Here is a 12533-nt window from a genome sequence, read left to right as displayed (position 1 = left end):
CTTCAGAGCCGCACGGGACAGGGCGGGGTGTCGAAAACACAGACAGAGCCAGGGTCAGCCATAGACACATCTCTATATTTATATATTAGACGGGCCAAGGAGGTGGTGGGGGCGCCGGGCTCTCCACAGTCCCCGGCTCCACTCCGCTCACCACACACGGAAGCAGTGAGGGCACTCAGAGTGGCAGCTTCGACGGGAAGGGGATTCGGCTTGGCCCGGCTCCTCGGGGATGCTAGCCCTTGAGACTAAGGAATGTTCCTTCAGGGAAACTGGGGAGGGGTTTGAATGAGATGAGGAGGAAGGCCTGGCCCTGAGTCCTACTCAACGCCCTCTACCCTCCACCCCCGCCCCTCAGCAGGTCGGGCCGCCAGAGCCCTTCCATTCCAGAACTGCAGAGACTGGGACGCTGGGGAAGGGAAGGGCACAGCAGCAGCAGCGGGAAATTGAACTGGGGCCACCTGAGCCTGTGACGCCCTGTGGGGAGGGTGGGTGGGGAAGAGGAGGCCTTGGCCTGCCTGAAGCTGGAGGCCTGAGCAAAGGAGAGAGGTGGCCAGGCCCATGTTCCACCCCGGCTGGGCTGCCAAGGTCTGAGCTGGGCACAGTGTCCATTTTCTAACAGTCCGGCGGGAGAGGGGCAGGAGGGAGGCAGCTCCTAAAGAGAGAAGCAGGCAGGAGGGGAGTCATCAGCACCCTTGGGCAGACCGGATGGAACCCATCACCCTCACAGCTGGGCAGGCTGGAGCTCAGTTTCCTTATCTGTAAACGGAGATAATAATAGTACCTAGCTCGAGGTACTGCTGTAAGATTAAAAGAATTAATACATGTAAACCTCTTAGAACAATGCTTAGGGCTTTATGCTTTCATTATTAGAACTGTCTCAGCCGGGTGTGGTGGCTCATGCCTGTAATCCCAGCACTTTGAGAAGCCGAGGTGGGTGGGGTCACTTGAGCCCAGGAGTTGGAGACTGGTTTGGGCAAACAGTAAGACCCCAACTCTTAAAAAAAAAAAAAAAAAAAAAAATAGCCAGTTGCAAAGGCTTGTCCAGCTACCTGGGAGGATCCCTTGCGCCCAGGAATTGGAGGCTGCAGTGAGCTATGATTGTGCCACTGCATTCCGGCCTGGGCAACACAGTGAGATACTGTCTCAAAAACAAAAACAAAAACAAACAAAAAAAGATAAATAAAACTGTTTCCAGGAAACTGAGGCATAGAGAGGCGAGGTGCCTTGCCAATTATCACACAGCACTTACTAAGTGGCACAGGTGGAGTTTGAGGCCAGGTGTGCTGCCTTCTTCCTATCAGGCCACACCTGGCCAAAGACAGGAAGACACCGGAGGAGGCAGTGTGGGTGGGGGCGGGCCCAGTGGGGTCCCACAGCTATGTGAACTGCTGACCTGGCAGCTGGTGTGAGGAGGCCTGGCCATCTGGGTCAGGTTGGGTGATGCTGGGCCCCTCCCAAAGCAATCATGGCTCCACCTGCTTCTGGCACACCCAGAGCTGAGGCCTGGCTCAGGGCCTTACCTGGGTGACAGGGGCCCTCAGTAACCTCTTGCCTCTTTGCTAGAAGAAGATTAGAATGGCTCCTGGGGTTGGAGGATGCAAGGTGTTGAGAGGTGGAGACATCTGGGGTTGGAGGACTAGGTGGGCTACGAGTCTGCGTAGTCCTTGGGCATTTTTTTCTTTTATTGAGACAGAGTCTCACTGTCGCCCAGGCTGGAGTGCAGTGGTGCAGCCTCCGCCTTCCAGGTTCAAGAAATCCTCTCACCACAGCCTCCTGAGTAGCTGGGTCTTATAGGTGTGCGCCACCATGCCTGGCTAATTTTGTATTTTTAGTAGATACGGGGTTTCACCATGTTGGCCAGGCTGGTCTCGAACTCCTGACCTCAGGTGACCCACCCGCCTCAGCCTTCCAAAGTACTAGATTACAGGAGTGAGCCACCGCACCCAGCTAATTTTTGTATTTTGAGTAGTTTTTGTATTTTTGTGGTGTGTAACTTTTGTATTTTTTGTAATTTTTGTATTTTTAGTAGTTTCACCATGTTGGCCAGGATGGTCTTGAACTTCTGACCTCAGGTGATCTACTCGTCTTAGTCTGTCTCCCAAAGTGCTGGGATTCTAGGCATGAGCCACCATGCCTAGCTCCCTGGACACCTCTGATGTCACCAGACACATGGACCATGGGTGCAGGGCAAGCTTTCAGCTTTAGAGATAGATAGAGATAAATAGAGATAGACAGAGATAGAGATAGAGATAGAGATAGATAGAGATAGAGATAGAGACAGAGACAGAGATAGAGACAGAGACAGAGATAGCTGTAGGTGTGGATATAGAGATAGAGATATATATTTAGTATCAGTGTGTCTGTGTTTGGGCCATGGCGACACTCACCAGGCCCCAGGGCACAGGATATCTGTCTAGGTTAGGGGGCCTCCAGCGCCCCAGGCTGGAAGCGTGCTGTCTCCTGGAAGATGAGCTCCTTCAGCCGCTCCTTGGGTAGGTCATCCAGCTCCATGTCGAAGGTGAAGGGCTCCTCGGCCACTGGCTGGGGTGGCAGATACGCAAGGCTCAGGCCCGATGTGGGGAATGCCCACTCGCTCCCCTGTCCCCAGCCCGGCTGCTGCTAGGCGCTGGCCCACCTCATCCGTTGGGTCATAGTACTGCTCCAGGTAGGGGTGGGCCAGTGCTTCCTCCACTGTGATCCGTTTGTTGGGGTTAAAGGTTAGCATCCGGTCCAGCAGGTCAAGGGCTATGGAAGGGCAGGAGTCAGGGGTCACAGGGAAGGCTGGAGGAGCTCCCAGAAGCATCCCTTTGCTTCTCCATGCCCAGGGCTATCTCCTCCGGTGGCTGCTGGGCTCACGCACCCTCCACGGCTCCCAGGGTTTGTCCCACACCCGCCCCCATGTCTCTCATACCTTTGGAGTCTGATTTGGGGAAAAGCTTGGCCCAGGCCACCTTGGTCTTGGAGGGCAGAGACTGTAGGTAGTTTCGGGCCTTCATGTTGATGATGCAATTCAGGTCCTCCTGGGATGGGGAGCCCAGGATGCCTGTGGATAAGGAGGTGACTTGGTAAATGATCACCTCCTCCTTCTTTCTGGGAACAGAACAGGTAAAAGGGCAAGAACAAGACCCCACAGCCCAGCAACCCATGCCAATCTCTTAGTCACCTCCTAGTCATTAGCATGGAGGTACAGAGCAAGGGGCTGGATTCAGGCAGACCGAGGTTCAAATCGTAGGTCTGGCGCCTCCTTAGGTGTAGGACAGCCTTGCTTTTCCCATTTATCCAGTGGGGAGAATATCTATATCTCGTTGAGGTACTAGGAGATGCTGGAGGCACCCGGTATGTGGTGATGATATCCCTGACTTGGACTCTCAAGAAATCTCACCTAGGAAAAGCTAATTATCCCCCACTCAGTCAGCCGGGACTCCCTCACCCAGAATGTGGTTGAGCTGATCCAGGTAGTGCTTGCCAGGGAAGATGGGCCGGTTGGATAGCATCTCAGCCAGAATGCAGCCCACAGACCAGATGTCGATGGACTTGGTATAGCCCTGGGAGAAAAGAGGAAGCGATGGGCTCCTAGGACAGCCTCAAGAGGGTCCTGCTGTCTGCGCCAGGCCACCACCCCAAGCTAGATCCAACACCAGGCAGAAGGCACAGGCCTGGAGGGCTCCACTCTCAGCTTCCTTGCAGAGCCCAAGGCCCAGAGGGTGGACTGGGGGTCAGTGCCTGGCTCAGAGGTAGCTCCAGGGCTTCCTGGGACCTGGCCCCTTCCCTTCAGGAGTGGGCGGCCCCTCCTACCTTGGAGTTCAGCATGATCTCTGGGGCCCGGTACCAGCGTGTAGCCACATACTCTGTCAGGAAGCCGGTGTGGTCGTGCTCAGGATCAGCAATCCGAGCCAGGCCGAAATCGCAGATCTGGAATCAGACCCAAGCTGCTAAGCTCGGCACTCAAGGCCTCCGCAGCCCAAGCAGCCACTCCCCCTTGTCTTTGCTTCTGCTATTCCCCTGGCTTGCAATGTTCTGCCCATGGCTTCCACTGGTCACATGGAAGCCCAAGACCGTGGCGGGAGGAGGAGACAGGTGCCCAACCCTCTGACCTTAAGGTCGCAAGTGGTGTTGATGAGCAGGTTGGAGGGCTTTAGATCCCGGTGGAGGACGTTGGCAGAGTGGATGTACTTGAGGCCCCGCAGGATCTGGTAGAGGAAGTAGCAGATGTGGTCATTGCTCAGCTGCTGGCTTTTAAGCAACTTGTACAGGTCAGTCTCCATTAGGTCCTGCACAATGTAGCTGAGGATGGTTCCGGAGACCCCCGGGCAAGGGGCAGCGGGAGGCACTTGGTTAAGGAAAACAGGCTCTGAAGGCAAGGCAGTACACCTCCTCCAGCCAGGGCCCCTGGGACTCAATAGAACTTCCAACCTGCACCGCTAGCTGGGCAAGCCGCCGTCATCACCCAGCAGCAGGGCTCTGAGCCTCTGTCACATTGAAGCTGCTGAGCCTGAGCAAAAGGCTTCATTTCTGTGGCCTCAGTTCCTCTACCAGGAAAATGAAGATACTAATAAACTGTGGGAGGCAGGAGAACCTCACAGTTAAGAGCAGCAACTGGGGCTGGGTGCGGTGGCTCACGCCTCTAATCCCAGTACCTTGGGAGGCTGATGCGGGAGGATTGCTTGAGGCCAGGTGTTTGAGACCAGCCTGAGCAACATGGCATAACCCCGTCTCTACTAAAAATTCCAAAATTAACGAGGCGCGGTGGCATGTGCCTGTAATCCCAGCTACTCAGGAGGCTGAGGCACATGAATCGCTTGAACTCGGGAGGCGGAGGTTGCAATGAGCCGAGATCTTACCACTAAAGCCGGGATGACAGGGTGAGACTCCGTCAAAAATAAATTAATTAATTTAGCCGGGCGCGGTGGCTCGAGCCTGTCATCCCAGCACTTTGGGAGGCTGAGGCGGGTGGATCACGAGGTCAAGAGATCGAGGCCATCCCGGTCAACATGGTGAAACCCCGTCTCTACTAAAAAATACAAAAAATTAGCTGGGCATGGTGGCGCGTGCCTGTAATCCCAGCTACTCAGGAGGCTGAGACAGGAGAATTGCCTGAACCCAGGAGGCGGAGGTTGCGGTGAGCTGAGATCGCGCCATTGCACTCCAGCCTGGGCAACAAGAGCGAAACTCCGTCTCAAAATAAATAAACAAATAAATTAATTAATTAATTAATTAATTTTAAAAAATAAAAAGAAAACTACAAGCTGGGAGCGGTGGCTCACGCCTGTAATCCCAGCACTTTGGGAGGCTGAGGTGGGCGGATCACCTGAGGTCAGGAGTTTGAAACCAGCCTGACCAATATGGTGAAACCCCATCTTTAAAAAAAAAAAAAAGAAAGAAAGAAAACTACAAAAAGAGCAGCAACTCTTCAACTCTGGAGTTAACCCATGGATATGTAAAATCCTCTCTCTGCTACTCACTGGCTTTAAGATCTCAACTTGTCTGTGCCTCAACTTTCTCACCTAGTATGTGGGGGAAATAATGTCTTTTGTTTGTTTATTTGCTTTTTTCTTATTTTTTGAGACGGAGTTTTGCTCTTGTTACCCAGGCTGGAGTGCAATGGCTCGGTCTCGGCTCACCGCAACCTCCGCCTCCTGGGTTCAGGCAATTCTCCTGCCTCAGCCTCCTGAGTAGCTGGGATTACAGGCACGCACCACCATGCCCAGTTTATTTTTTGTATTTTTAGTAGAGACGGGGTTTCACCATGTTGACCAGGATGGTCTCGATCTCTTGACCTCGTGATCCACCCGCCTTGTCTTCCCAAAGTGCTGGGATTACAGGCGTGAGCCACCGCGCCCAGCTTGCTTTTTCTTTTTTGTGGAGATGGACTCCTACTATGTGCTCAGGCAGGTCTTGAACTCCTCGGTTCAAGAGTTCCTTCCACCTCGGCCTCCCAAAGAGCTGGAAATTACAGGTGTAAGGATGAAATACTGGTTCTTTCGAGGGCGGTTGTGAAGACTAGATGAGGTGGTGCATGTAAAGCTGTAAGCCCAGGGCCTGGCAAGTTGTGAGTGCTAAAGAAACATGAACTGTTATTACTAATATCAATGCCTGACTCACATGGACGCCGAGGGAGTTAAATGAGATAATGTATGAACACCATCTGGCATGCAATAGATGTTTGCTTAAAAATAAATGCCTGCCTTATGGGAATGGTTTGTGCAAGAAAAACGAGGAGACACTCCCAACAGCACACTCCCACTCAAAGAAGAGTGCTTGGCCATACCTCAGAAGATGGAGGAGTAAAATGTCTTTTTCTATTTGAAGCTAAAACAAAGACTGCGAGTAAGTAAGTAAATAAATAAATAAATCCACAAATGTCGTTTGGCTTGTGTCTGGAAAAATAAGTCAGGGCTATCTTTTAGAATCTGCCTTGAGGCCACGCACCGTGGCTCACGCCTGTAATCCAGTACTTTGGGAGGCCAAGGTGGGTTGGTGATCTGAGGTCAGGATTTGAGGCCAGCCGGCAAACATGGTGAAATCTCTACTAAAAATATAAAATTAGCCGGGTGTGGTGGTGCGCCCCTGTAGTCCCAGTTACTCGGAAGGCTGAGGCAGAATTGCTTGAACCTGGGAAGTGGAGGTTGCAGTGATCCGAGATCTAGCCGCTGCACTCCAGCCTGGGCAACAGAGTTGGGGGGGCGGGGGGGAAGAGTCTGCCTTAAAGGAGTCTTCAGAGAACATCTGGACCCGCCCTGCTGTTTTAGAGCTGGGGAGGCCCAGTGAGATGCAATGACTTTCTTCAGATGACACAGTGAGCTGGGGGTGAACGTGGAGATTTCCTGTTCGCAGTTTGTGGTGGGGGCTTTAGACACCAGAATACAAATCTCCTCTCTTGGGTGGAGGGCTGGGACCGAGAGTGATTGGGTGGGGCAGGGAAGAGGTGACAGGTGTCACAAGTTGCTAACAAAAGAGCCAGGCAGGAAGTGGACAGCAAACCAGGAAAGCAATATCAGGGAAGACGACCAAGGCTAGGCTGTCCCCTCCCTGGGCAAAGTGCAAGTCCACAGGTGATTAGGGTGCTGCTTGGAGTGAGAAGGTCCTAGAGGAAGGACAAGTTCCCATCTGGGGGAGGGGAGGAGGAGATGGCAACAGAAACACTTGATTTTAGGTTTTCTGGGCCTTAGCTTCCTCATTTTTTTTTTTTTTTTTTTTTTGAGACAGGGTCATGCTCTGTCCCCCAGGCTGGAGTACAGTACCACAATCACAGCCCACTGCAGCCTCTAACTCCTGAGCTCAAGCCATTCTTCTGCCTCAGCCTCCCAAGTAGCTGGGACTACAGTCATGCACCACCAAACCTGGTTAATTTTCTGTAGAGATGGGGGTCTCACTATGCTGCCCAGGCTGGTCTTGAACTCCTGGTCTCCAGCAATCTTCCAGTCTTGGCCTCCCAAAGTGTTGGGACTACAGACGTGAGCCATTGCGCTCCACCCCTCATCTTTGAAATGGAGCTGAAGGCCGGGTGCAGTGGCTCACACCTATAATGCCAGCACTTTGGGAGGCCTAGGCGGGTGGATCACAAGGTCAAGAGATCAAGATCATCCTGTTCAACATGGTGACACCCTGTCTCTACTAAAAATACAAAAATTAGCTGGGCATGGTGGTGCGCCTATAGTCCCAGCTACTCGGGAGGCTGAGGCAGGAGAATTGCTTGAACCCGGGAGGCAGAGGTTGCGGTGAGCTGAGATCGAGCCATTGCACTCCAGCCTGGGTAACAAGAGTGAAACTCTGTCTCAAAAAAAAAAAAAAAAAAAAAAAAAAAGGATTGAAGCTGAAAAACCCATCTCATAGGGTAGCTGCAAGGTGTAATAGAAAAAATAAATAAAGCATTGGGCATATATAGTACCTGACCCACAGTAGGCCCTCCAGAAAGGTAGTTTTTTTTTGTTTTTGTTTTTTTTTTTGAGACACAGTCTTGCTCTGTCACCCAGTCTGGGATGTAATGGCATGATCTTGGCTCACTGTCCACCTCCTGGGTTCAAGTGATTCTCCTACCTCTGCCTCCAGAGTAGCTGGCCCGGCTATTTTTTCTTTCTTTTTTTTTTTTTTTTTTGTATTTTTAGTAGAGATGGGGTTTTACGATGTTACCATGTTGGCCAGGCTGGTCTCCAACTCCTGACCTCAAGTAATCTACCGGCCTCGGCCTCCCAAAGTGCTGGGATTACAGGCGTGAGCCACTGCACCCAGCCGACAGCTTTCTTTCTTCCTGTCTCCCTTCCAGTCTGGGGAAGGAGAAAAGAGAGGAAAGAATCGTCCATTTGTTATCAAGAAGTGACTGTGGGCCGTGGCCGGGTCATGTCTCAGAACTGCCGATGTCAGAAGACAACACTCCCATAGAGACCATCCTGCCCAGCTCTCCCTCTGAGGCACAGAGCAGAGAACTGACTTGCTCAAGGCCATACTGCCCAGCTGCCACAGGCCTGGATTCATCAGAGGCCTCCAAGTCCTGTTACACTGCAGCCTCTCCTCTGCAGGAAAGTTTATTTTACTGGGTTTTTTTTGGAGGGTGGTGGGGAAGATGGAAACAGAAAGCAAGCAATGGTTCCCCAGCCCAGCTCGGAGGCCGTGAAGGCCAAGGTGAAGGATACACATCCCTCATGGCTTCCAGGGTGGACGCCCGAAGAATGTCTCGGATGCCAATGACATTCTCATGGCGAAAGCGCAGCAGGATCTGGATCTCCCGGAGTGTGCGCTGGCAGTAGGTCTGATGCTCGAAGGGGCTGATCTTCTTGATGGCCACCCGAGTCTTGCGCACGTGGTCATAGGCCGAGCTGAGGGGACCAGAGAGAGGCTGCTGCTGTGGCCTTACAAAGTGGGAGTCCAGGCCTGGTGGCCCCACCCAGGCCTTGGCAGGGAGGGGAGGGAGCAGGAGCTGGCTCTGGCCAATTCATAAACAATGCTGGTTCCTTCCTGCTGTGGAGGCCTGGGATCTCTAGAGAGAAAGCTGGGGACCAGCCAGGCGCCCCTTCGGTGACTTTACAAACAGAGGAAGAGAGTGACCGCTCACTGACTTCCCCTCTCCTCAATCCCCTTCCACTCTAGTGGCCCTGAACCCTTCGCCCCACTTCCCAGGAAAGGCTCCCTAACCCAAGACAGGTCCAGGGGTACAGATGCTGGGGCCACACCATGGGGCAAACACAGTGGGAAAGCGGCAGCCTGGGGAGGGGCAGGAGGGAATGGACAGGGCAGGGGCGGGTCCCAGAGTGAGGGACCCAGGCAACCGGGCTGTCCCAGAGCACACGGAGGGGTGGGGGGCACTCACAGACCCCTCCCAAAACATGCAGGTGGCACTCCTGGCCCCCTCATCCCTCACTGAGCCCTTGGTGGTGGCGGGAAGGGGGAGCCAAAGCCCTGCCACACCCTGATCTCTGTTCTTCTCCCCTAGGCTTCCTAGCACTGCCTCACAGGGAATCCAAGACACCCTTTCACCCAGAACGACCCTCCACTGCCCTTTCACTAAGGATGTCGCCTCCCCGAGAGTACTCATCCTCTGGGCCTCGCCCCGTGTCTCTAGGGTCCCTGCGGTCCTCCACATGCACTCAGATGCCCCTCCCGTCATTACGGAGTGCTGGACTCAAAGCTCCAAGCCCCCTCCCCTGAGGACGTAGGCAGCGCCCCCTCCCCCAGAAAGCATTCAGCGGCCCCCTCCCTGGGACTCTCCCGATCATCCCGAGTCCCCTGCCTCCTCGGGACGCTCCACGTCTCCAAGTCCCGGAAAGCGCTCGGCGCCTCCCTCTCCTCTCCCGCGAAGCCCCCTCCCCCGAGGGCGCCCCCTCCCCCGGAACGCCCCCTCACCTGACCATGCCGTAAGCGCCCTCGCCGATGTATTGCAGCTGCGTGTAGCGCGGGCCCACGTCGAACGGCTGCCCCTTCACCATTTCCACTTCCCCCGGGACCCCCGGGCCGACCCCCTCGGCTCTCCGGGGCTCCCCGCCCCCGCCCCCCTGAGCCGCCGCCGCCGCCATCTCCACTCCTCCCCTCCCGCCGCCCTCCTCCCCCCAGCGGCCCCGCCCGAGGCCCCGCCCCTTCCCGCCCGCCTGTCACCCGCGGGGCCGCGCGCGCCAGGCCCCGCCCCCGCCCCGCCCCACCCCCGCGCGCCCCCGGCCCCAGGCCCGGGGCGGTCACGTGAGTTGCCCTGCGCGCGCCCGCCCTTCCAGCCCCAGGTGCGGGGGCCTTGGATCCCTCCCGGCTCCGTGGCCTCCAGGCCACGGGGAGGCTCGGCAGCGCCGCCTCGGAGACCGTCTTCAAGCTCTCCTCGATGATGAAGCGGCCAGCGCGTGACCTCCCAGAGCCAGCCAGCCAATGCGTGCGGGAGCCCACCAGAACCCGGGCCCGGGATCACCCTAGATCAAAAAAATGTTCGAATAAATGAATCAAATTTTACAGATCGGGAATCTGAGAGTTGGGTTAACTAACTTGGGTAAGGTCCCTAGTAATGACAGAGCTGAGACTCAAAAGGATGTCTTTTGACACAGAGGCTCTTTATAATTCCATGCCTCTCAAAATCCTAGACTATTTTTTTCTTTTAGAGACAGGGTCTCGCTCTGTCGTCCAGGCTGGAGTGCAGTGGTGCCATCATAGCTCACTGCAGCCTCAACATTCTTGGAGTCAAGCAATCCTTCAACCTCAGCCTCCCGAAGAGCTGAGACTACGAGTGGACGCCACCATGCTCTGCTAATTAAAAAAAAAATTTGGGGGTCGGGCACGGTGGTTTACGCCTGTAATCCCAGCACTTTGAGAGGCCGAGTTGGGCGGATAACTTGAGATCAGGAGTTTCAGACCAGCCTGGCCAACGTGGTGAAACCCCGTGTCTACTAAACATACAAAAATTAGTGGGGCGTGGTGGTGGGCGCCTGTAAACCCAGCCACTCGGGAGGTGGAGGCAGGAGAATTGCTTGAACCCAGGAGGCGGAGGTTGCAGCAGTGAGCCAAGATCACCCACTGCACTCCAGCCTGGGTGACAGAGCAAGACTCCATCTTAAAAAAAAAAGAATAGAAAATATGGTTTTTTTGTGTGTGTAGAGACTGGGTCTTGCTATGTTGCCCAGGATGGTCTGAAACTACTGGCTTCAAGGGATCCTTCCACCTTGGCCTCCCAAAGCTCTGGGATCACACCTGTCCGTCTCAGACTATTAGGACTGAAGAAAGGGCCCTTGGAGACCATCCGGTCCACCCCCCTCATTTCACAGTGAAGATGTGAGCTGCAAGCTTCACAAAAACACACAGCTCCCAGGCTTCAGTAAGTAATCATGTTGTGGGTTTTTTTTTTTTTTTTTTTTTTTTTTTTTTTTTTTGTCGCTGAGAAGCTGGGAGTAGGTCCTTGGCTGCATTACAGATCAAGAGACAAAATGAAACAGTAATTATGATTCTGAAATTGCTTATAATTAGATCCACAGCCAGGCAGTCTCACTCAGATTAATGAGACTGAGTTTCTGATTCCCAGTAGCCCATAGGTCAGTGAAGGTTCAAGAGGTGCTAATTAGATCAATGAGGTTTTTTAGTTATTCATTTGATAAACCATTGCATGGCCCTGTGTGCAAAGCTCTGAGCTAGGTACTGGGACTGATAAAGGATTACTGTATAGTATAAATCTGTGCTTAAGAGTAAAAACACCCTAGAGCCTGATTGCCTGGGATAGAATCTCATCTTTCAAGTTCAAGTTGAATGAGGAATAAGAAAAAGAAGAAAAAATGAATCACATCTTTGCCACTCACTTACCCTGTGTTAGCCTGGGCAGATTACCTACTGACTTCTAGTAGAGGCCTCCACTCTACTGAAGAGAGAAAATATATAAATCAATTTAGATCCCAGTGTAGTGACTCACTTTCAGTGCTCTGTTTGGGAGGCCGAGGCAGGAGGATCACTTGAGCCCAGGAGTTGGAGTCTGCAGTGAGCTATGATTGCACCACTGCACTCCAGCCAGGGTGACAGAGTGAGAAACCTGTCTCTACTTCTTTTTTTTCCCCTCCCTTTTAATAATACTGATACCTTGTCTTTAAAATAATAAATACACTGGGCCGGGCGCGGTGGCTCAAGCCTGTAATCCCAGCACTTTGGGAGGCCGAGGCGGGTGGATCACGAGGTCGAGAGATCGAGACCATCCTGGTCAACATGGTAAAACCCCGTCTCTACTGAAAATACAAAAAACTAGCTGGGCGTGGTGGCGCGTGCCTGTAATCCCAGCTACTTAGGAGGCTGAGGCAGGAGAATTGCCTGAGCCCAGGAGGCGGAGGTTGCGGTGAGCCGAGACCGCGCCATTGCACTCCAGCCTGGGTAACAAGAGCGAAACTCCGTCTCAAAAAAAAATAAAATAAAATAAAATAAAATAATAAATACACAGGCCAGGTGTGGTGGCTCACACTGGTAATCCCAGCACTTTGAGAGTCCAAGGCAGGAGGATCCCTTGAGACCAGGAGTTTGAGACTACTCTGGGCAACATAGGAAGACTCCGTCTATGCAAAAAAAGACAAAAACTAGCTGCGTGTGGTGAT

At 53.5% G+C, this 12533-nt stretch overlaps 1 protein-coding gene across 2 annotated transcripts; it reads right to left on the bottom strand.

The window, feature by feature from the left end:
* Positions 1–54: 54 nt before the first annotated feature.
* On the bottom strand, positions 55–10049 carry MAPK3 (mitogen-activated protein kinase 3). 2 transcript variants are annotated; one of them, XM_039478296.2, is made up of 9 exons: positions 9838–10049; positions 8631–8813; positions 4095–4284; positions 3796–3912; positions 3431–3545; positions 2912–3043; positions 2636–2745; positions 2388–2541; positions 55–756 (listed from the first exon to the last, which is right to left on the bottom strand). In XM_039478296.2, exons 1-8 carry the CDS (start codon positions 10005–10007, stop codon positions 2419–2421), a joined length of 1140 nt encoding a protein of 379 aa, XP_039334230.1. In that variant the 5' UTR covers positions 10008–10049; the 3' UTR covers positions 55–756; positions 2388–2418. The 2 variants fall into 2 exon arrangements, with proteins under 2 accessions (XP_039334230.1, XP_039334231.1); XM_039478297.2 differs by having other exon boundaries at positions 55–652.
* Positions 10050–12533: the final 2484 nt, after the last annotated feature.

Source organism: Saimiri boliviensis, chromosome 12 (assembly GCF_048565385.1).
Source record: "Saimiri boliviensis isolate mSaiBol1 chromosome 12, mSaiBol1.pri, whole genome shotgun sequence".
NCBI classification, from domain to species: domain Eukaryota; kingdom Metazoa; phylum Chordata; class Mammalia; order Primates; family Cebidae; genus Saimiri; species Saimiri boliviensis.
The sequence above is the reverse complement of the archived record's forward strand: the minus strand, read 5'-3'. Positions and strand labels throughout refer to the sequence as shown.

Coding starts and splice junctions, on each gene's coding strand:
- MAPK3 (XM_039478296.2), bottom strand. CDS start 10,007: ATGGCGGCGGCGGCGGCTCAGGGGGGCGGGGGCGGGGAGCCCCGGAGA. Junction 3,913..4,094: donor ACACCACTTGCGACCTTAAG/GTCAGAGGGTTG, acceptor GTCTGATTCCAG/ATCTGCGATTTCGGCCTGGC. Junction 3,044..3,430: donor TCAGCTCAACCACATTCTGG/GTGAGGGAGTCC, acceptor CCTTATCCACAG/GCATCCTGGGCTCCCCATCC.